The sequence below is a fragment of the Symphalangus syndactylus genome, chromosome 6, assembly GCF_028878055.3.
Source record: "Symphalangus syndactylus isolate Jambi chromosome 6, NHGRI_mSymSyn1-v2.1_pri, whole genome shotgun sequence".
In the NCBI taxonomy this organism is placed as follows: Eukaryota; Metazoa; Chordata; class Mammalia; order Primates; family Hylobatidae; genus Symphalangus; species Symphalangus syndactylus.
Window position 1 is genome coordinate 119,878,668 of NC_072428.2, and position 24,770 is coordinate 119,903,437.

At 44.1% G+C, this 24,770-nt stretch overlaps 1 protein-coding gene across 6 annotated transcripts in view; it reads right to left on the reverse strand.

Annotated features, from left to right (window-relative positions):
• ZC3HC1 (zinc finger C3HC-type containing 1) overlaps positions 1-21,851 on the reverse strand; it is a 34,960-nt gene extending 13,109 nt beyond the window's left edge. Inside the window, exons 1-4 of one of the 6 annotated variants that reach the window (XM_063641630.1) lie at positions 21,184-21,851; positions 18,981-19,092; positions 10,946-11,096; positions 9,497-9,580 (exon numbers count right to left, since the gene is read on the reverse strand). In XM_063641630.1, the coding sequence (XP_063497700.1) occupies positions 9,497-9,580; positions 10,946-11,096; positions 18,981-19,092; positions 21,184-21,329 (493 nt within the window). In that variant the 5' untranslated portion in view covers positions 21,330-21,851. Of the gene's footprint in view, positions 1-9,496; positions 9,581-10,945; positions 11,097-18,921; positions 19,093-21,183 lie in introns of all 6 variants that reach the window. The other 5 variants (XM_055283996.2, XM_055283998.2, XM_055283997.2 and 2 more) reach the window with 5 other exon arrangements.
• Positions 21,852-24,770: the final 2,919 nt, after the last annotated feature.

Below are 24,770 nucleotides of genomic sequence, written 5' to 3' on the forward strand. Positions count from 1 at the left end.
ACCTTGAGAGGAACTAGTTTTAGAACAAGAAGACATGCTTCTTGCAAGGACTGGGTCTTTAGTGCTATCTCTGAGCCAATAAATTAACCAACCCTGCAGGAATCCTGCTTTCTTTTCAAAGCTATTTTATTTTTTGAGACAGTCTTGCTCTGTTGCCCAGGCTAAAGTGCAGGGGCATGATCTTGGCTCACTGCAACCTCCACCTCCTAGGTTCAAATGATTCTTGTGCCTCACCCTCCCGAGTAGCTGGGATTACAGGTACGTGTCACCATGCCTGGCTAATTTTTTTTGTATTTTTAGTAGAGACGGGGTTTTGCCATGTTAGCCAGGCTAGTCTCGAACTCCTGGCCTCAGGTGATCTGCCTGCCACAGACTCCCAAAGTGCTGGGATTACAGATGTGAGCCACCGCACCTGGCAATTCTTTCCTTTTTTTAAATAAGAATTTTAAATTTTTGTCTTAGCTAGAAGTGAACATAAAGCTATCTCGGCTTTTTTAAATTTTATTTTATTTATTTTTTTGAGATAGAGTTTCATTCTTGTCGCTCAGGTGGAGTGCAATGGCGCAATCTTGACTCATTGCAGCGTCCACCTCTCGGGTTCAAGCAATTCTCCCGCCTCAGCCTCCCAAGTAGCTGGGACTACAGGCGTGAGTAATTTTTGTATTTTTAGTAGACAGGGGGTTTCACCATGCTGGCCAGGCTAGTCTCAAACTGCCAACCTTGGGTGATCCACCCGCCTTGGCCTCCCAAAGTGCGAGGATTACAGACAGGCATGAGCCACTGCGCCCAGCCGTTCTGTGATTTTTTTTTTTTTTTTTGAGACAGAGTCTCACTCTGTTGCCAGGCTGGAGTGCAGTGGCACAATCTTGGCTCACTACAACTTCCGCCTCCTGGGTTCAAGTGATTCTCCTGCCTCAGCCTCCGGAGTAGCTGGGACTACAGGCGCCTGCCACCACGCCTAGCTAATTTTTTATATTTTTAGTAGAGATGGGGCTTCACCATGTTGGCCAGGATGGTCTCCATCTCTTGACCTCGTGATCCGCCCGCCTCGGCCTCCCAAAGTGCTGGGATTACAGGCGTGAGCCACTGCACCCGGCCCATTTTGTGATGTTTTAACTCTCGTTTCCATCTCCCCTTCCCCAGCTCAGCTCTGTGGTAGCCTTGAAAACCCACACCCAGCAGGGCGTGGTGGCTCACGCCTGTAATCCTAGCACTTTGGGAGGCCAAGGCGGGTGGATCACCTGAGGTTGGGAGTTTGAGACCAGCCTGACCAACATGGAGAAACCCCATCTCTACAAAAAACACAAAATTAGCCGGGCATAGTGGCACATGCCTGTAATCCCAGCTACTCGGGAGGCTGAGGCAGAATCGCTTGAACCCGGGAGGTGGAGGTTTGGTGAGCCGAGATTGCGCCATTGCACTCCAGCCTGGGCAACAAGAGCAAAACTCCATCTCAAAAAAAAAAAAAAGAAAAAAGAAAACCAACATCCTCACAATCATGGTGAAAACCAGTAGCTTAGCAGTCACCGGAGAGCATAGAAAAGAGGTGGAGCTCCTTCAAAGCCCCATTCCAGAGAACCACCATTATTTGATCTGTGTGGCAGTTGCCTGGAACTTCATACTATCCAGGTAAGAACACCCTTTTCCCCAGACACGTTTTCAAAAATGATCATTGGCAACTGTTTAACATCACAGTTGCTTTGAGGCAGCAGTATGAGTTGGAGCAAATAACAAGCTGACCAAAAACCTTAAAAGCTGGGAAATGAAATGTCCATAGGCAGGCTTGAAAGGCTCTGACATATTCCCTGGAATCTAGAAGGACATGTGCAAGTATAGAGCTATACACATGCCCAAGAAGGACCTGAAGAGGCCCTAAGCTCTCATCTCTGGCTGATGCTGAGGTTCTGCACAAGCAGGAAGTGAAGGTTAACACAGAGCTGCACACTGCCTGCTTGACTACTGAAGGTATGCTCCCCCCACCACACACAGAGCTCCTTGGCAAGACTGGGGGACTTATTGGTTCCAGGCATTTAAAGAAATCTCTGTCCAATCATCCTGTGAAAGTTGATTTTGAGGCCAGGCACAGTGGCTTACGCCTGTACTCCCAACACTTTGGGAGGCTGAGGTGGGCAGATCACGAGGTCAGCAGTTCAAGACCAGCCTGGCCAACATGGTGAAACACTGTCTCTACTAAAAATACAAAAATTAGCCAGGCATGGTGGTAGATGCCTGTAAATCCTAGCTACTCGGGAGGCTGAGGCAGGAGAATTGCTTGAACCTGGGAGGTGGAGGTTGCAGTGAGCCGAGACCACGCCATTGCACTCCAGCCTGGGCAACAGAGCAAGATTTCGTCTAAAAAAAAAAAAAAAGTAAGTTGATTTTGATAATTTTTGTAAGTGTTCTTTTTGCTCTCATAGAAGATTTTCAGATGCCCTTCCTCCACCATCCCCACTGAAGACATCCTACACAGATTGAGACAAGAAACATGTATTTGAGGCCAGGTACAATTGCTCATGACTGTAATCCTAACATTTTGGGAGGCTGAGGTAGGAGGATCACTTGAGGCTAGGAGTTTGAGATCAGCCTGGGCAATATAGTGAGACCCCATCTCTACCAAAAAAAAAAAAAAAAATTAGCTGGATGTGGTGGCATATGCCTGTAGTCACAGTTATTCAGGAGGCTGAGGCAGGAGGATTGCTTAAGCCCAGGAATTCAAAGCTACAGTGAGCTATGATTGTGCCACTGCACTGTAGCCTGGGAGAGAAAGAGAGGAGAGAGAAACATGTACTTGATAGAAGAAATGGAAGGGAGGAAAGAAGGAAGGGAGGGAGGGAAGGAAGGGAGGGAGGGAGGGAAGGAAAGGAAGGGAAGGAAAAGAAAGAAAGGAAGGAAGGGAAAGATGGGAAGGAGGCGAAGGAGGGAGGGAGGAAGGGAGGGATGGACTACCTGATAGAAGAAATAATACTTACAAATATATCAGTGCTCTCCTGCTTACTAAAATTAATTTTTAAAATTAATTATTATTAGCCAGGTGGCACTTGTAAGCCCAGCTACTCTGGATACTGAGGCAGAAGTATCACTTAAGCCCAAGAGTTCAAGGTCAGTCTGGGCAACAGAGTGAGACATCTTTTTCCTTTGCTGCAATGCAGTGGTGCAATCATGGCTCACCACAGCCTTAACCTCCCAGGCTTACGCGATCTTGCCACCTCAGCTTCCCGAGTAGCTGGGACCACAGATATGCGTAATCATGCCCAGCTAATTTTTTGTATTTTTTGTAGAGATGGGGTTTTACTATATTGTCCAGGCTGGTCTTGAATTCCTGGACTCAAGCAATCCGCCCACTTCAGCCTCCAAAAGTGCTGGGACTACGCTGGCTGCATTTTAGTTTAATTGTAATGATTATTCTCTTATTTGAGTTTCAGATATTCACAAGTAGGGTAATGGATCTCCTTTAAGCTGGCTATTCTACTCTTTTAGCATTGTCTGTAGCATTCATTTTTTTTTTTTTTTTCCGAGACAGAGTCTTGCTCTGTTGCCCAGGCTGCAGTGCAGTGGCACGATCTTGGCTCACTGCAACCTCTGCCTCCCGGGTTCAAGCAATTCTCCTGCCTCAGCCTCCTGAGTAGCTGGGACTACAGGCACATGCCACCATGCCTGGCTTGTTTTTTGTATTTGTATTAGAGATGGGGTTTCACTGTGTTAGCCAGGATGGTCTCAAACTCCTGACCTCGTGATCTGCCTGCCTCAGTCACCCAAAAGTGTTGGGATTACAGGTGTGAGCCACCACACCTGGCCTGTCTGTAGCATTCTTGAAAGCATTCTTGCTTTCTAGCAACAACAGGATATTCTGGATCCAAGTTGATTTATTGTCCTTGCCCCAAGACATGGAATCAGCAACTCTCCAAAGATCCTGATCCTTTTAATCATAATAGACTAAAATGAGGGACCAAAATCTGGTTGCTAACAATGCAAAGAAGTGTGGGCAGAAGTGCTGCTGTTAACTGCATTTGGGCCCCTTCTAATAGCAAAACTGGAAAAGATATTTTTTTAAACAGCCTTACTGAGGTCTAATTGACATAAACTGCATGTTTGATAAGTTTTGACATGCACATCCATGTAGCCATCACTGCTAGGTTTCTATTTTAACACCTTGAGTTTATAATTTATTTTCCCAATTTAATGCTGCATATTATTATTCTATCCTGTTTTTCTTTCTTTCTTTTTTTTTTTTTTTTTTAAGAGACAGGGTCGGCCGGGTGCGGTGGCTCACGCCTGTAATCCCAGCACTTTGGGAGGCCGAGGCGGGCGTATCACGAGGTCAGGAGATTGAGACCATCCTGGCTAACACGGTGAAACCCCGTCTCTACTAAAAATACAAAAAATTAGCCGGGTGTGGTGGCAGGCGCCTGTAGTCCCAGCTGCTCGGCAGGCTGAGGCAGAAGAATGGCGTGAACCCGGGAGGTGGAGCTTGCAGTGAGCTGAGACCATGCCATTGCACTCTAGCCTGGGCGACAGAGCGAGACTCCGTCTCAAAAAAAAAAAAAAAAAAAAAAAGAGACAGGGTCTTGCTCTGTCATGCAGGCTGGAGGGCAGTGACATGATTATAGCTCACTATAACTTCGAATTCCTGGGTTAAAGGGATCCTCCTGCCTCAACCTCACCAGTAGCTTAGGATGACAGGGGTATGCCACCACATCTGGCTAATTTAAAAAAATTTTTTCTTTGTAGAGAGAGGGTGCCCAGCCTGGTCCCAAACTCCTGGCCGCAAGTGATCCTCCCACCTCAGCCCTGCAAAACACTGGGATTACAGGCGTGAGACTCCATGCGTGGCTGGGGTTATTACTTTAAGTCCTTTTATGTCTTCTAAGTTTAGTTCTTTGCCTCGAGACTTACCCCTTACAGTTTGTACTCTACCCTAGTTCATGTTATCTATAACATCTCTTCCTTCAAAAAATCTCATAGCTTCTCATCACATACATTTAATAAAATCATGGTTTGGCCACTGTCTACACTTTAGTCTTCTCTTCTCCCCACAGGGACACTGTGAGCCAGCCCTGTGAAACTATTACAGCATTCCCCAAATGTACCATCCTTTGGCCTTTTGCTTTTACCCACTATTGCTGGTCTTTCAAATTCAGCCTACAGGCCAGGTACATTGGCTCACACTTATAATCGTAGCACTTTGGAAGGCCGAGGAGAGTGGATCATTTGAGGTCAGGAGTTCAAGACCAGCCTGGCTAACATGGTGAAACCCCATCTCTGCTAAAAATACAAAACTTAGCCAGGTGGTAGCGGCATGCACCTGTAATCCCAGGTACTTGGGGGTGCTGAGGCAGGAGAATCGCTTGAGCCTGGGAAGCGGAGGTTGTGGTGAGCTGAGATCGAGCCACTACACTCAAGTCTGGGCGACAGAGTGAGACCGTCTCAAAAAAAAAAAAAAAAAAAAAACAGCTGAGTGAAGTGGCTTCCTTCTTCAAAAAATCTCGTAGTTTCTCACCTGAACCTGGGAGGCAGAGGTTGCAGTGAGCCCTGTGAAACTACTCAGCATTCCCCAAATACACTAGCACTTTTTTTTTTTTTTTAAATGGAGTCTTGCTGTGTCACCCAGGCTGGAGTGCAGTGTTCAAGCGATTCCCCTGCCTCAACATCCCCTAGTAGCTGAGATTACAGGCGTGAGCCACCACGCCCGGCTAATTTTTTTGTATTTTTAGTAGAGATGGGGTTTCACCACATTGGCCAGGCTGGTCTCGAACTCCTGACCTTGTGGTCCTCCCGCCTTGGCCTTCCAGACTGCTGGGATCACAGGCGTGAGCCATCGTGACTCGCCACTTTGCCTTTTTTCTTGGACTGTATTGCAGAATGTGGATTTGGAGTAAGTGGTCCTGAAGCACTTATTTTGTCACCCGCAGATTAAGATTTTCCTTCACAGGCTACACTTGAAAGTCTCAACACTTTGAAGTCTCCTCTTATGGGGCATCCAGTCTAACCCTCTGGCTTGCTACTTAGCAATGGGTGTTCTGTGATGGGGTGATTTGGAAGGAAGGAGTCTGCCCCTTTCTGAGCCACAACAGTGAAGCCTTTTGATCTGAGCCTAGGTGGGAGAGATATTTTAATAGATAAACATTCTAGCTTTGATTTTTCTGAAGAGTAATATGCCTGGTTTTTTTTCACAATTCAGGGGATTTTCTTTGGTGCACTTGTTGACTCTGTATGAATTTGCAATCCAAGGGAAAAGTTGGAGAGAAAACAAAGTTGGCTTTAAAAGTCAAGGTAAGGGTGGGAGCGGTGGCTCATGCCTGTAATCCCAGCACTCTGGGAGGCAGAGGCAGGTGGATCACCTGAGGAGAGGAGTTCAAGACAGCCTGGCCAAAATGGTGAAACCTCTTCACTACTAAAAATAACACTTTGGGAGGCTGAGGCAGGAGAATCGCTTGAACTCAGGAGGGAAAAATTAGCCAGGCATGGTGGTGGGCACCTGTAATCCTAGCTACTCAGAAGGCTGAGGCAGGAGAATTGCCTGAACCCAAGAAGCAGAGGTTGCAGTGAGCCAAGATCGTGCCACTGCACTCTAGCCTGGGTGACAGAGCGAGACTCCATCTCAAAATAAAATAACACAACATAACATAACATAACGTAAAATAAAATAAATAAAATGTTTAAAGAAATTTAATTTAGTTTATAATTATTGGTAAATGTCAGAAAAAAAATTGCCTTCAAAATTATTAGTTTTGCTTAATAAATTTAAGCATAAAGTGAAATAATTGAGTGTTCTTTTATCCACACAAATGTCCTTTTAATGTTAAAGAACCAAACCAAGGGATCATATAATTGAAAGGTCATATCTAAGATCCATGTAGGAGGTAGAATGGATAGGTCAAAGTGGGTGATGACAGAGAAGAGCATCTAAAGTGACTTTCAGGTTTCTGGCTAGGACAACTGGATGGGAGGTCAGTGCCATTTGCCAAGATGGAGAAAGTTTTAGGTATAAGATGAAGAGTTCAGTTTTATACACATTGAGTTCCAGGTACCTATAATATTAAGTGGAAATGTTTAGAAGGTAGATGAAAACATGAGTCAAGCTCAAAAGAGAGGTCTGGATAGGAATTAGAGGTCTCCGAGGTGGTAGCTCAAGTTATGAATGAGATCAAGAAAGCAAAATGTATAGTGACAAGAGCTGGGAATCACCAGTAGAGCCCTGGACAGACCTTAAAAACTTGGACGGCTGGGCGCGGGGGCTCACGCCTACAGGCCTCCCAGCACTTTTGGAGGCCAAGGCAGGCGGATCACTTGAGGTCAGGAATTCAAGACCAGCCTGGCCAACATGGTGAAACCCTGTCTCTACTAAAAATACAAAAATTAACCGGGTGTGGTGGCACGCACCTATAGTCCCAGCTACTCAGGAGGCTGAGGCAGGAGAATTGCTTGAACCCGGGAAGCAGAGGTTGCAGTGAGCCTAGACTGAGCCATTGCAGCACTCCAGCCTGGGTGACAGAGCAAGACTCTGTCTCAAGAAAAAAAAAAAAAAAAACTTGGACTGAGTGCACTAGACAAGGATGGAATCAAATCCTCATAGGACCAAGTTTTGTTATACAATACAGGTAAATAACTAGTAAATCCTAGCTATTTCAACAGCAGGAAATCCTTATTATACAATCATCTTCACTTAAACAATTTTATTTAATAATCCCTTTTCTACCACCCTTTCATTGATCAAAGGTAGAGGGGAATCTCTGGTTATTTTCAATCTATTTTTTCCTTTTAGTGGTAAATCATGGAATATTCCTAGCCATCAGTGACCCTGGAATTAGCCTGCCATCCTACTGAAATAAAAAATATACCGATATGGCACTGATTCCTGGTCAAGGCATGAAATATACAGATGAATAGTGTTGCTTTTTAACTATGGGTCTAAAGAATTTTTTATACTTGCTCTTAGATTCCCCACCAGAGGGCTCTGCTGTTGAAGCTGTTTACTTAGCAGAAATATGCCTATGTGATCAACAAAATATTTTTTATTTTTCATAGAGATGAGGTCTTTTTTTATTTATTGCTCAGGCTGGTCTCAAACTCCTAAACTCAAGTGATCCTCCTGTCTTGGCCTCCCAGTATTAGGATTATGGTTGGGAGCCACTGTGCCTGGCTGATGAACAAAATATTTTTAAAAACCCAGTTGAGATTACACTTTGGGATCTCTTATTCCAAAGTATTCTGTGCATACATCAGTAGTTCCTGATTCAAGGGAGAGTATGTCCTCTCATGGCCCTTATATAGACAAGAAATAGGAGGTTGGACCTGGCCTCCCCAGACAGGCAGCCTGTGGCTGTGATGACACCCTTACTTCAGTGCTATTGTGATAGTGTACTGTTTTACTGTAATAAACTGCAGATTTGTAATCACTCTCACTTGGGGTCCTATGAGTCTTCTTTAGCAAATGAACCCTGTTTAACTTCCACCATTATTGCTGTTAGTACTCCCTCTACAGGAAGCCTAGGTAGAACATGGCGTTGCCTGGTGTGGTGGGAAAAGCAGAGGGTTTGAAATCAGATTAAACTTAGTTATAGCTTCTCTCTGGCTGGTTTTAAGACCTCTGATTCTTAGTTTCCTCACCTAAATGAACTGGGTTGTAGCCGGGCACAGTGGCTGATGCCTGTAATCCCAGCAGTTTGGGAGGCCAAGGCAGGTAGATCACTTGAGGTCAGGAGTTTGAGACCAGCCTAGCCAACATGGTGAAACCCCATCTCTACAAAAAATTTTAAAAATTAGCAGGGTGTGGCAGCACACACCTGGAATCCTAGCTACTCGGGAGGCTGAGGCAGGAGAATCACTTGAACCTCAGAGGTGGAGGCTACAGTGAGCTGAGATCGTGCCACCTCACTCCAGCCTGGGCGAAAGAGCGAGGCTCTGTCTCAAAAAAAAAAAAAGAACTGGGTTGGTAGTATCTACCTCTCAGGGACCCTGTAAGGATTAAATGGGATAATGCATATATATATCTAAAGCCTTAAGCATGTCAAATGCACTTCATGAAGGTAAGTAATAACACAAGTGAATATAAGTTTTCCTGGAAATAATGCAAATAGAAAAGGAGAAAAAGAGGCCGGGCGCAGTGGATCACCACTGTAATCCTAGCACTTTGGAAGGCCGAGATGGGTGGATCATCTGAGGTCAAGAGTTCGAGACCAGAGTGACCAACATGGTGAAACCCATCTCTACTAAAAATACAAAATTAGCTGGGCATGGTGGTGCACACCTGTAATCCTAGCAACTCTGGAGGCGGAGGCAGGAGAATCGCTTGAACGCGGGAGGTGGAGGTTGCAGTGAACCAAGATCGCGCCACTGTACTCCAGCCTAGGAAACTAGAGTGAAACTCCATCTCAAAAAAAAAAAAGAAAAGGAGAAAAAGAAACTTCAAAGACTAGGTTTTCACAAACAAATAGACAATATTAGAAATGAAATGACAAAGGAAAAATGGTGAACAGGAATTCTCAAAAATAAGTACCTGGGGATGGGCTGTCTGGCCAGAAACAGAACTTCTCATGGGCAGTACACAAGGCTTTCTTCAGCTCAGCACATCGTTGCTTATCTGAAATCCACATAAACAGCAACACCTTAAAAAACACTACATAGATTCAGAATCCAATGAATGGCCTCTAAGAGCAGAGATTTAACTAAAAATAAGAGAATTTTAAAATGAGAAAATATTAGCAAGTATATAATCTTAATATTTTCCACAAAACAGGTTCTAAATTGAGATCCTAAGATCAACAAAGGAGATACCATGTATCTCATTTTTATTTTTTATTTTTTTGAGACAGAGTTTTGCTCTGTCGCCCAGGCTTGAGTGCAGTGGTGCAGTCTCAGCTCACTGCAACCTCCATCTCCCAGGCCCAAGCGATGCTCCTGCCTCAGCCACCTGAGTAGTGTTTTGTATTTTTAGTAGAAATGGGGTTTCACCATGTTAGTCAGGCTGGTCTCAAACTCCCAACCTCATGTGATCCACCCACTTCAGCCTCCCAAAGTGCTGGGATTACAGACGTGAGCCATTGCGCCTGGTCCCCATGTATCTTACAAAGCAGAGCATTCCAAAGTGTGAGCCTTCATAAAAGTCCTTTGTCACTCTTCGTCTAGAAGTATAAATTTTGGAATAATAAAGTAAACATGCTGCTGTTACCTAGATTACATTAAGTCAAGTCCATGCTGAAGTAGCTAGCTTAGTTAAAAAAAAAAAAAAAAAAAAAAAAAAAAATGCCGGGCGCGGTGGCTCACGCCTGTAATCCCAGCACTTTGAGAGGCCGAGGTGGGTGGATCACGAGGTCAGGAGATCAAGACCATCCTGGCTAACACGGTGAAACCCCGTCTCCACTAAAAATACAAAAAAATTAGCCAGGTGTGGTAGCGGGCGCCTGTAGTCCCAGCTATTTGGGAGGCTGAGGCAGGAGAATGGTGTGAACCCGGGAAGCGGAGCATGCAGTGAGCCGAGATCGCACCACTGCACTGGGCGACAGAGCCAGACTCCGTCTCAAAAAAAAAAGACTGGCCAGGCACTATGGCTTACCCCTGTAATCCCTGCACTTTAGGAGGCCAAGGTGGGCAGATCACTTGAGCTCAGGAGTTCAAGACTAGCCTGGGCAACATGGTAAAACCCCACGTCTACCAAAAAAAAAAAAAAAATTAGCCAGGTGTAGTGGCACTGCACCTGCAGTCCCAGCTACTTGGGAGGCTGAGGAAGGATCGCTTGAGCCCAGGAGGTTGAGGCTGCAGTGAGTTGTAATTGCACTATTACATCTCGCTCAGCCTGGGCAACAAGCAAGACCCCACCTCAAAAAAAAAAAAAAAGATTGAAGTACGCATTTTTTGATCAAACTAAAATGACCTTTCCCCCCCGCAGGAAACCAGGAAAGTATGTATTTGAGGGTGGAGAAAAATGTAATCTGTACCTTATACTTACATCTGTCAAAGTCAAAAGCTGGTTGTAAACTGGCACAGAGAAAAGCTTGACAGCTAGAGCACTTGAGCATATCACATTCCACTGTGACCCAGCCATATTTTGCACAGACGAGTGGAGACAGCTCAGGGGGCTTACCTGCCCATTTCAAAGAGTATCCATGTTAAGAAAAATAACACCACAAATATATATGTATGTGTGTCTGTGTGTGTGTGTATGCATACACTGTTTTTTTTTTTTTTTTTTTTTTTTTTTTTAGAAAAGTTCTCACTCTGTCACCCAGGCTGGAGTGTAGTGGCATGATCTAAGCTCACTACAACCTCACCCTCTCAGGTTCAAGCAATTCTCCCACCTCAGCCTCCCAAGTAGCTGGGACCACAGGTGCACGCCACCACACCCAGCTGATTTTTGTATTTTTTGGTAGAGATGGGGTTTCACCATGTTGCTCAGGCTGGTCTTGAACTCCTGACCTCAGATGATCTGCCCACCTTGGCCTCCCAAAGTGCTGGAATCACAGGTGAACACTGCAAGTATACTAAAATGAATAAGTCATAATACAATCTTAACTCATTCTTTTTTTTTTTTTTGAGACAGAGTTTTGCTCTGTCACCCTGGCTGGAGTGCAATGGCACAGTCTCGGCTCGGTTTCTGCAACCTCCGCTTCCTGGGTTCAAGTGATTCTCCTGCCTCAGCCTCCCGAGTAGCTGGGATTACAGGCATCCATCACTGCACCCAGCTAATTTTTGTATTTTTAGTAGAGACGGGGTTTCATCATCTTGGCCACGTTGGTCCTGAACTTGTGATCTCGTGATCCACCCACCTTGGCCTCCCAAAGTGTTGGAATTACAGGCATGAGCCACTGCGCCTGGCCCAACTCATTCTTAATGTATATAGGAATAAACATTAAGGAGAAAGGCAATGAGAAAAGTGGTAAAAACTATTTTTAATGCACAGGCCCATACTTCACAGAATGATGAAGTTCATTTAAGTAGTAAGTGGAGGGGAAAAGTTATTAACTTATTCTTGAAGAAGCACTATATATTTTATGTGTTTAAAATGTTTATTGGCCAAGCACAGTGGCACATGCTTGTAATCTCAGCACATTGGGAGGCTGAAGCAGGAGGATCACTTGAGCTCAGGAGTTGAAGATCAGCCTGGGCAACATGGCGACACTTCATCTCTACTGAAAATCAAAAAATTAGCAGGATGTGGTGGTGCACACCCGTAGTCTTAGCTAATTGAGAGGCTGAGGGAGGAAGATGGCTTGAGCCCAGGAGATCAAGGCCACAGTAAGATACGATCACACCACTGCCCTCTAGCCTGGGCAAGAGAATGAGACCCTGTCTCAAAAAAAAAAAAAAAAAAAAAAAAAAGTTTATTATTGGTTGTCTGGTAGAATATAGCATCCATTAATTTTCACTGATCTGAAATACTAGGAACTTAAAGGCACCAATGAAAGTACTGGGATATGCCTAAACAATAAGAAATGGTCAAAGTCAAACACACAGAAATATTTTCTGCCATTCACCTATGTTCTCCTACTGTACCCCATCCATTTTTACTTTCCAAAGAATAAAGGCAATAAAATTATCCCTCTAAAATTTGATTGCTAGTATCAATGGGGATGTGTGAGAATGTGTTTTACATAGCTAAAAGCATCTGTAAGTATGTATTTGGAAAGGTATCCTAAAACATTTATTACTCCTTAATATTAAATGCCCAGTTTTTTTGTTTGTTTTGTTTTTTGAGATGGAGTCTTGCTGTGTTGCCCAGGCTGGAATGCAATGGCACGATCTCAGCTCACTGCAACCTCTGCCTCCTGGGTTCAACCGATTCTCCTGCCTCAGCCTCCCGAGTTGCTGGATTACAGGCGTGCGCCACCATGCCCCACTAATTTTTGTAATTTTAATAGAGAAGGGGTTTTGCCATGTTGGCCAGGCTGGTCTCGAACGCCTGACCTTGAATGCCTGAGGTCCTCCTCAGCCTTCCACAGTACTGGGATTACAGGTGTGAGCCACCGCACCCAGCCTCAGATTTTAATAATCTACCTGGGCCGGGTGCGGTGGCCCCAGCACTTTGGGAGGCTGAGACGGGTGGATCACTTGAGGTCAGGAGTTTGAGACCAGCCTGGCCAACATGGTGAAACCCCATCTCTACTAAAAATACAAAAATCAGCTGGGTGTGGTAGTATGTACCTGTAATCTCAGCTACTGGGGATGCTGAGGCAGGAGACTCACTTGAACTTGGGAGGCAGAGGTTGCAGTGAGCTGAGACGGTACCCCTGCACTCCAGCCTGGGCAACACAGCAAGATTCTGTCTCAAAAGAAAAATTCTACCTAAGGAGCTCTTATTTTACAAAGTACAATAAAATAAAAGGATAAAATATGAAAAAAGATGAAGGGAAGTTATACATTTTTATAAAGGGATATAGGAATTTGAAAAACATTCCAACATCAGCAAAGGAAGAATGAAGACTGGAAAACAAAATTTAGACACAAATATTAAAGGAGCCATGACTATCTAGAATAAAAGTAATGGTTAAATAAATAATCAACATATCCAAAATGGTGATCAATTTATAGCCAATGAACAAAAAGGAAATAGATCTAAATGTTGTATCAAAATCAAGATTTAATGCAAGAAATAATGGTAGAAGGAGGTTAAAATACCTTCCCTTTCCTGAGCAATTCAGTCTTAAAGCTATTAGGCGGTCAACAAGGAAGATGTTTGAGCCAGGAGGCTGCGAAGAGGCAGCTCAGCCCAAGGTGTCAGAACCAAAGTGGTATGTAACAGGCATTCATTTGCGGGCAGCCAAGTGTGGAGTGCTAGGACCTAAACGGGGTGACGAGAGATTCATGCAAGAAAGGATGGCAGCATGGCAGAAATGGGAGATTAAGTGCATATAGGGGATTGATCAAAGTAGTAAATATATTAAGGATAACAAATTATGTTTCACAGTGTTGAATATGGGAGGGAAAAATAGGGAAAAGGAGAAAACTAGAATGAATCCTGTGATGTACAACTGCAACTGGAGATGTCAGCAGGAACTCGTTTTTTAATATATAGAGATAAATGGATGTAAATTTAGATGTGTGTATACATGTGAATGTGTGTGTGTCTGTGTGTGTGTGTGTGTGTACATAAACATATATATTCTCTAGCTTTTTCCTCTGAGAGGGCCTGAGAACAGTGGCATCCCAGTAGCTATGAGTTCTCCCTGCATCCAGATCTTGGCATTCATTCATTCATTTATATAGAGACAGGATCTTGCTGTGTTGCCCAGGCTGGTCTCTCCTGGGCTCAGGCAATTCTCTCGCCTGGGCCTCCCAAAGTGCTGGGATTATAGGTGTGCCACCATGCCCAGTTCAGATCTTAGCTTTTAAATAACATTCTCCATTGAAGAACAGCCAAGGATCCTTGTAGAATTGGCTGATTCCAGGGATGGGGCAAGAAAAATACAAGATAAGCGGAGAACAACTTGTTCCTGAAAGCAATAAAGAGGTCATGGGTTATGGGACATGTCAAAAGGCCACAGAAGCCAACCTGAGGGGGATGTCACTGACTAAATAAGGAACAACTGGAGTATCAAAATATATAATGATAGTAATGAATTATAACCCATTGAATAACAAAGAAAATCATGAGTCCATGTTACTACAAATAAATCAATTACATAAAGTTTGATAAGGAATGGGATATTTACAAAGTTTCAAAGAACCTCCCCACAAAGTACTTTTTATTTACAAAGGAGGAAAGAGTTATTTTACAACAGAAATGCCAGATACTCCCTTAATCACGTGATCAAAGTGATCATCACCATAAAGGGATAAACAGAAATCATGTGTCACCTGACAGGATGCAATGAGAATGCAGCATTGCATCACAACACTCCTGCATAACCTGAATCTAATCACAAAGAAACATCAAACAAATGTCACTGACATACACTCTACAACATAACTTCTGTTATCTTCAAAAGTATCAAGATCATGAAATTCAAGAAAAAACTGAGGAAATGTTCCAGATTAAAGGAGAATAAAGCAACATGACAACTAAATGTACTGTGTGATTCTCAACTGGATGCTTCAACTATAAAGAATGTTATTAGTACAACTGATGAAAAAACTGGGGTCTGAGGATTAGAGGGTAGTAACTTATCAATGTCAATTTTCTGATTTTGATGGTTGCATTCTGGTTATGTAGGACAAAGTCCTTGTTTGTAGGAAATATTTGGGAGTAGTAAGACATCACTTTGGTGGCTTACTTTCAAATAGCTCAGGGAAAAAAGGTTCTTTGTAATCTCTGCAATCTTTCTGTAAGTCTGTAATTTAAAAATTTTTAAGAATCACTGTAAAAAATTACCATTAAGTCTTTCTGTCCTTGCACACAGGGAATAAAGTAGTGAAAAGCAGAGGACCTGGTGTGGTACCACATTTCTTCTGCCTTCAGTCTCTGCTCCTTTCACAGAGCTACCCGTCAGTACCATGTTGGCCATGTTGGGGTAGAGTATCCTCAGCTTCACAACCTCTATGGTCTATAGGAGCCAAAATGACAGCCCAGAGAAGAATTTGCCATTTTCAGTGGAAAACAAGTGGCAATTATGAATTATGACAACTTGTACTTTGGATCTGATTTGCTGCACTTTTCCTTATAAGACATCAACTAGGCCAGGTGCAGTTGCTCATGCCTGTAATCCCAGCACTTTGGGAGGCTGAGGCGGGTGGATAACCCGACTTCAGGAGTTTGAGACCAGCCTGGCCAACATGGTGAAACTAAAAATACAAAAACTAGCCGGGCATGGTGGTGGGAGCCTATAATCTCAGGTACTTGGGAGGCTGAGGCAGGAGAATCGCTTGAACCTGGGAGGCAGAGGTTGCAGTGAGCCAAGATCACACCAGTGCACTCCAGCCTGGGTGGCAGAGCAAGACTCCATCGCAAAAAAAAAAAAAAAAAAAGACATCAACTGCTTAAGATGGATGTTTGAGCTCACAATCTCTTTGATACTATGCAGCCATAAAAGGAACGAGATCATGTCCTTTGCAGGGACGTGGATAAAGCTGGAAGCCATTAACCTCAGCAAACTAACGCAGGAACAGAAAACCAAACACGTTCTCACTTATAAGTGGGAGCTGAATGATGAGAACACATGGACACATGGGGGGAATGACATACACTGGGGCCTGTTGGAGGTGGGAGTCGGGGGAGGGAAAGCCATCAGGAGGAATAGCTAACAGATGCTGGGCTTAATACCTAGGCAATGGATTGATCTGTGCAGTAAACCACCATGGCACACGTTTACCTATGTAACAAACCCGCACATCCTACACATGTACCCCGGAACTGAAGATAAAAGTTGAAGAAAAAAAGGCCGGGCATGGTGGCTCATGACTGTAATCTTGGCATTTTGGGAGGCCGAGGCAGGCAGATTGCCTGAGCTCAAAAGTTTGAGACCAGCCTGGGCAACACAGTGAAACCTCATCTCTACTAAAATACAAAAAATTAGCCAGGCATGGTGGCGGGCGCCTGTAATCCCAGCTACTCGGGAGGCTGAGGCAGGAGAATTGCTTAAACCGAGGAGGTGGAGGTTACAGTGAGCCAAGATGGCACCACTGTACTCCAGCCTAGACGACAGAATGAGACTCCGTCTCAAAAAAAAAAAGTTGAACGGAGAAAAGGAAACAAAACAACGGATCAAATTCTTGAACTCAGGCATACAGCACACTAGGTATGTTTGTAAATAAACTTATGACATAACACTTAATGTCTCTTCTTGAAACATGCAATGTGATAGCTGGTATGCGCTTACTTTTTCATCTGGGTAATATTCCAGTGTAAGTTTTTTTTTTGAGATGGAGTCTTCTCTGATGCCCAGGCTGCAGTGCAGTGGCGTGGTCTCGGCTCACTGCAACCTCTGCCTCCCAGGCTCAAGCAATTCTCCTGCCTCAGCCTCCTGAGTATCTGGGATTACAGGCGCATGCCACCACACCCGGCTAATTGTGTATTTTCTTTTTTTTCTTTTTGAGATGGAGTCTCACTCCTGTCGCCCAGGCTGGAGTGCAGTGGCATGATCTCGGCTCACTGCAACCTCCGCCTCCCAGGTTCAAGTGATCCTCCTGCCTCAGCCTCCCGAGTAGCTGGGACTACAAGCATGTGCCACCATGCCTGGCTAATTTTTGTATTTTTAGTAGAGACGGGGTTTCACCATGTTGGCCAGGCTGGTCTCAAACTCTTGACCTCGTGATCCACCTGCCTCAGCCTCCCAAAGTCCTTGGATTACAGGCGTGAGCCACCATGCCTGGCCTAGTTTTGTATTTTTAGTAGAGGCACGGTTTCACCATATTGGCCAGGTTGCTCTCAAACTCCTGACCTCAGGTGATCCGCCCACCTTGGCCTCCCAAAGTGCTAGGATTACAGGCTAAGTCACCATGCCTAGCCAGTATTAGTTTCTTGATCAAAAAAAGATGTGTGATTTGGCTTATTTTATGGCTTAATTTTGGTTAATTTTTGATTCCTAGGTCAAGACCTTGTTAATAGTTTATAAGACAGAAATTCAGGGCCAGGTTTGGCAGCTCAGGCCTGTACCCCCAACCCTCTGGGAGGCTGTGGCAGCATAATTGCTTGAGGCCGGGAGTTCGAGACCAGCCTGGGCAACATAGCAAGACTCTGTCTACACACACACACACACACACACACTGGGGTGGGGGTGCACACTTGCAGGAAAAAAAAGCAGCTGGAGCTACTAAAGACTTCTCTCAAAGCAAGGTGATGTGAACAGCTTTTAAGGTGGCTCCAATGATCCCTCCTTCTTATATTCATGCCCTTGTGTTATCTGCTCCTCTTGAGTATGGGCTGGCCTAGTGACTTGCTTCTAATGCATAAAATATGACAAAAATGAAGAGATGTCACTTTTGAGATTAGACTACAAAATGAGGCTGGCTTGTATCTTGTTCTCTCGCTTGCTCACTCTGACGGAAGCCAGTTGCCAAGTTGTGAACTTTCCTTTAGAGAGGCCCACGTAGCAAGGAACCAAGTGGGGAGGGGCATCTCTGGCCAACAGCCAGTATAGAACTGAAGCCCTCTGTGCAATAGACACAAGTAAATGAATCCTGCCAACAATGTGCCAATGACTGAGTTTGGAAGTGGACCCTTTCCTAGTTTGTTTTTTTTTTTTTTTTTTTGGAGACGGAGTCTTGCTCTGCCGCCAAGGCTGGAACGCAGTGGCGCAATCTCGGCTCACTGCAAACTCTGCCTCCTAGGTTCAAGCTATTCTCCTGCCTCAGACTCCTGAGTAGCTGGGATTACAGGTGAGCACCACCACACCTGGCTAATTTTGTTTTGTTTTGTTTTCATTTTTTTTCTTTTGAGACAATTTTCCTAGTTGAGCCTTGAAATGACAGTACCCTGACCAACCTTGATTGCAGCCTGTGAGAGACCCTGAGCCAGAGGACTCAGCTAAGCCATGCCTGGATTCCTGATCCACAGAAATTATGAAATAAAAACTGTTTGTTGTTTTAAGATCACTAAGTTTTAGGGCAATTTGTTATGCAGCAATAGGTAGCTAATACACAAAGGAAAATCTAGAAAGAGACATTATAGTAGTATAGTCTCTAATAATCTAAAAAACATTAGATTATAATCCTCTATCTGCCATTTGCTAACAGGTTCATCTTGGGCAAGTCATATAACCTGCCCCAAACTGTTTCCTCTTCTGTAAAACAAGTATAATAATAATGCTTATTTTCATAGGTTTAAGGTCAAGATCGAATGTGATAATATATGCAAAAACATACTATATACAAGTATTAGTTATTATTTCTTCTTTTCTCAGGCTCTTAGTTTTTTCTTCTGTAAAAAGAAAAGGTTAGATAACCTCAACTGTCCCTCTGAGTGATAACATATTAGGACGCTGACTTTCCTATATAATTTCTTACCAAGGTTTGATTTCTAAGTTTAAAACATCACAGTAAGTGGTGTAATACCTTGGAGGAATTCTAGAAGCAGGCAGAAAGTGCAATTCACATGAACTAAAAAAGGATATAGAAAACGTTTCCACTCTGCTAAAGAAGGCTTCTTTGCTTGTAGATTCCAATGAAGGCTGTTGCGCTTCGGGTGATCCATTAACTGACTGGGATGTGGCAGACGTGTCCTTCCTAATATAAAGTGGCAAAACTGTTGGTAAACCTTTCACAGTACCCTCTGCTTAAATGTTATCTGGCTTCTCTACACATCGTATCATAAATCAGACCAACGCTGGATTTTAAGCTTCCTAAAAATCATTTTACTCATGTCATTCCTCAGCTTATTATTTTCAATGGTTTTATAATACTTACTAAATAAAATCCAAATTCTTCAGTCTGGCACTCAAAACCCTTTACAGTTTACCCATATCTAAACTTCAATCAATTTCTACCTCTACAGGGCTCCACTAATCCTAGCAAACTATTCTCCTCACTCACTCACTGTTCTCCACAAGTATTTTGCATAACTTTAGTAAACAGAAAATAAGACTCAAGACTTCAAGTATGTATTATACAATTTGAATCTCTTCAGAAATTCGACTCCTTTTTTTTTTTTTTTTTTTTGAGATGGAGTTTCCCTCTGTCGCCCAGGCTGGAGTGCAATGGTGTGATCTCGGCTCACTGCAACCTCCACCTCCCAGGTTCAAGCAATTGTACTGCCTCAGCCTCCCCAGTAGCTGGGATTACAGGCGTGCACCACCGGGCGTGGGCCCGGGTAATTTTTTGTATCTTTAGGACAGACGGGGTTTCACCATGTTGGTCAGGCTGGTCTGGAACTCCTGACTTCGTGATCTGCCCACCTCAGCCTCCCAAAGTGCTGGGATTACAGGCGTGAGCCACCGCGCCTGGCAGAAATTCGACTCTTAACAGCAGAAAAAATAATTTTGATATTTCTACCTGGAGGGACCTTTGATACCCACTCCTTCCAAAAAAAAAAGAACCAATTAGAAAATTCGAATCAAAGTAAAGATCTTCGGGAGATTTCATGAAAAAAAAAACCAGGGAGAAAAAAACTCAGCAAAGCAATTCTCTCATTTTCAGTGGAAGGCATTTCAACAGTGCCTGGGGAACTGCTGAAAGACAAGCATTTATTTATTTATTTAGAGACGGAGTCTCGCTCTGTCACCCAGGCTGGAGTGCAGTGACGCGATCTCGGCTCACTGCAACCTCCGCCTCCCAGGTTCAAGCAATTCTCCTGCCTCAGCCTCCCGAGTAGCTGGGACTACAGGCGCGGGCCACCACGCCCGGCTAATTTTTTGTATTTTTAGTAGAGATGGGGTTTCACCGTGTTAGCCAGGATGGTCTTGATCTCCTGACCTCGTGATCTGCCCGCTTCAGCCTCCTCAAAGTGCTGGGATTATAGGCGTGAGCCACCGTGCCCGGCGACAAGCATTATTTTAATAAAAATAGGATTACATCAACGATTATAGCTCAAAAGAAATAAACTTATTCTAAGACTCTCAGAGATTCACAGAGAGCCTCAAGGGGTGTGGTTCCTGGGGAAAAAAAAATTCACAGCATCCATAAACTTGGATGGGTAAAAATGACATTTATTTCTCTCTAAATGACAAGATTTAGCATTTTCTTCTATTATGAATGAAGGTAAAAACACCATAGTAGTTATTAGCAGTACCTGCTAATTTGTCACCAATGGAAATAATGTTCCCACATTATGGTGGTTGCATGTTTTCAAATACCTTTGTGCTCATCACTACTTCAAAATTATGGTTGACAACACATACTACTAGATATTATGGACTCTAATAAAAAGCATGTTACTGCATAACTTTTTCCTTGTACTATCTTGATAACTACATTCCAATCTAACTGGTTTCCTTTATAATCCTATGTAATTTAAGCGTTTAAAAATATTCTGAGAGTTAATAAGCTTCTCCAGAGAGCCAAAGGGGTCCACGGCACAAAAAAAGGTTAAGAATCCACAATTAAGAGAAGTCAAGTGAACTCATTCAGTTAACGGTCCTCTTTCCTTCCAAAAACAATGTCTGATGACAAAATTTCGGCTGCGGTTGGGAATCTGGTACATCCCGAGGGGAAGATCAAAGCCGATCAAACATAGTAACCAGAATCTTTCAGATTCTAAGAAGAAGCCTTCCCCACTGCCTGAGTCGCCGACCGAGGGGAACCCCCCCCCCACCCGCCACCCCTTCCCCAAGCCTTCTCCAATCTTCCAACGCCGGACCCAGGGTTAACTCGTGAACTCACGCGTCCACGCCTCCCTCTTCCGGGGCAATCCCCTCATCTATCAGCTGCCGGATTTTCTGGGGGGTCCCTTCTGGGAAGCGAACTACTGCACCCCAATTCTTTTCAACCCCTACGGCAAACGCTGGTCCCTCACTGGGCGCCGCCATCTTGGTCCGCTGCCGAGCTGCTTCCCCGAGAGTTTGAAGGCTCCGGAACTTCCGTCCTGAGAGGTTAATATCCGCCTCTTGAGATAGCCTGGCTGGGAAAGTCTGACCGCGGGGGCCCGTGCCTTTTCTGATCGTTTTAGAACCTTAGAGCGAGCTTAAGGAGGGTTGTACTGTTTAGGACAATCTTGATCAATCGTTTCCTTTATCAACTAGCATATTTAGGTTGGTAAGAGATTTTTAGAACGCTGTCAGTCCAAATTCAGCAGGGATGAGGGGCTCAACTTAATTTTCAAGTAATATTCACTCACACGGCCGGGCGCAGTGGCTCACGCCTGTAATCCCAGCGGTTTGGGAGGCCGAGGCGGGCGGATCACCTAGGTCAGGAGTTCGAGACCAGCCTGGCCAACATGGTGAAACCCCATCTCTACCAAAAATACAAAAATTAGCTGGACGTGCTGGCGGGCGCCTGTAATCTCAGCTACTAGGGAGGCTGAGGTAGGAGAATCGCTTGAATCCGGGAGGCGGAGGTTGCAGTGAGCCGAGATCGCGCCACTGCACTCCAGCCTGGGCGACAAGAGCGAAACTCCGTCTCAAAAAAAAAAAAAAATTAACTCATACGACCCTCCTAAGTTGCGTCTTTTTACAGGTGAGGAAATGGTGACCCTCACTTGAAAGCAAATAATTTAGAATCCTTGTTGGAACCGTGTTATGGATGGATTTCGAAGTCTGTGGCATTTGACACTATTGATACTCTTTGCTTTGTCCAACAAATATTTATTGAAAACGTCCTATGTATTTTTTTTTTTTTTTTTTTTTGAGACGGAGTTTCGCTCTTGTTGCTCAGGCTGCAGTGCAATGGCACGATCTCGGCTCACAGCAACCTCTGCCTCCCGGGTTCAAGTGATTCTCCAACGTCAGCCTCCGAGTAGCTGGGATTACAGGCATGCGCCACCACGCCCAGCAAATTTTTTTTGTGTGTATTTTTAGTAGGGACGGGATTTCACCATGCTGGCCAGGCTAGTCTTGAACTCCTGACCTCAGGTGATCTGCCCGCCTCGGCCTCCCAAAGTGCTGGGATTACAGGCATGAGCCACCTCACCTGGCCGAAAGCATCCTATTGATAGTCTCTAGGCACTAGCAATGACAGTCGTGAGCAAAGGAGCTGTAGATCTTGGTGGAGTTAGATGTCAAATAAATTTTCCTATAGTTTTAAAATTATGATTACAAGTGCTCCAAGGATGTACCAAGATTATAATAGGAGAATCTAATTTAGTTTGCGCATTCTCCTGAGAAAAATCAGGTGCTGGAGCTGAGATGGATGACAGTGAAGGGAAGAAATCTGTACAGAATCTTCCAACACCCCAGGTTGGAAGACTGATGTGACTAAACAATGGGCAAAGAGGAAAGTGGGATCACCTCCTACCCTTCCAGCACGCTACCTATGGGGTCCTGACTCTATCAATGTTCCCAGCAGCAGGACCTGCAACCTATTGATCCAATTACCTTTCTGCTGTTCCTAACTCCACCACCACCCTTGTTTCTTCTTTTCTTAGCCTGCTTAAATTCATTACTAATTGTTATCATCATTCCTTTGCAAAATTTGAACATGGATTGAGACTTAGTTAATATGAAGGAATCATTGTTGATTTCACTATATGTAATAATGGCATTGTAGTTATGGTTCTTAAAAGCCCTTCTTTATTAGAAATGCATCTTGAAGTATTTATAGGTGAACTGATATGATGTTTGGAATTTGCTTTGAAATTATCCAGGAAAACATGGAGGAATAGACGAAAAAAGATTGCAAAATTTTAAACTATCGGACTTGGATGATAGAATTGTGGGGTTCATTATATTATTCTTTCTGCTATTAAGTATGTTTGACAACATCATAATAAAAAGCAAAATAAATAAGCTAAAAAATACATGTTCTTGAATACCCTTTGATTTCCTTGAACCTCTCTTGCTTAATAGTACTTACTTGACAAAACCTCAATCACAGTTGAAGTAAGTTCTCTATTACTGCTTCTGTACCCATACAACTAAATACAGCTAAAGAGAAATGACAAACTTGTCTCTTTATATTCTTGACTTCAAGTGGGACCTTAATTCTGCCCAGTAATTATACTACCTTTATCTAGTCCACTTCTCATCCCACTTTTCATAGATGACTTATTTTTATTTTTTATTTTTTTAAATTATTTTTTATTTTTATTTCGATTTTTTTTGCACACGGAGTCTCCCTCTGCTGCCCAGGCTGGAGTGCAGTGGCACAATCTCGGCTCATTGCAACCTCTGCCTCCTGGGTTCAAGCGATTCTCCTTCCTCAGCCTCCTGAGTAGCTGGGATTACAGGCATCTGCCACCATGCCTGGCTAATTTGTCATACTTTTAGTAGAGATGGGGTTTCACCATGTTGACCAGGCTGGTCTCGAACTCCTGACCTCAGGTGATCCGCCCACCTTGGTCTCTCAAAGTGCTGGGATTACAGGCGTGAGCCACCGTGCCCAGCCACCTGGCTAATTTTTATATTTTTAATAGAGACAGGGTTTCACCACATTCACCAGGCTGGTCTCGAACTCCTGACCTCAAGTGATCTGTCCACCTCATCCTCCCAAAGTGTTAGGATTACAGGTGTGAGCCACTGCACCCGCCTTCATAGATGACTATTATATACCTCTCTCCTCAAACACCTTCAATACTTCCACTTATCCATCCTCCCTTTCTGCTAATGACACACTCCAAGGAGAATATTGACTGTACAGTTAGCCATGGTAACAACCAGCAATCAGAGCCAGTTTTAAGTTCAATCGACCCATGATTATTACTCATCACATTGAACGTGCTTTTGTAAACCCAATCAATGACAACTTCTTGATTCAGCCAATCACAAAGACTCACTTCAATAAGCACTCCTCTGAGTGCCAACCACTCAACAATAGTTTCACCCAAGTTATCACTTCTACAAATGATGCCAACACACACCTTTGAAAGTTTGCCAATCTCGGAACTCCCCACTTTCTCAAAGTCTGATAGAAGATTAGTAGTCTGGTCTGCTTGAAGACTGTGCCTCAACTGCATGGCTCTTACTGTTTATAGTAAGCAAGAAATTTGGCTTTGTGGGTTTTTTTTTTTGAGACGGAACCTTGCTCTGTCGCCCAGGCTGGAGTGCAGTGGCACACCTCAGCTCACTGTAAACTCCACCTCCTGGGTTCACCCCATTCTCCTGCCTCAGCCTCCCAAGTAGCTGGGACTACAGGCACCCACCGCCATGCATGGCTAATTTTTTGTATTTTTTTTTTAGTAGAGACGGGGTTTCACCATGTTAGCCAGGATGGTCTCGATCTCCTGACCTTGTGATCCGCCCGCCTCAGCCTCCCAAAGTGTTGGGATTACAGGCGTGAGCCATCGCACCCGGCCGGCTTTGTGTTTTTATTTCCCA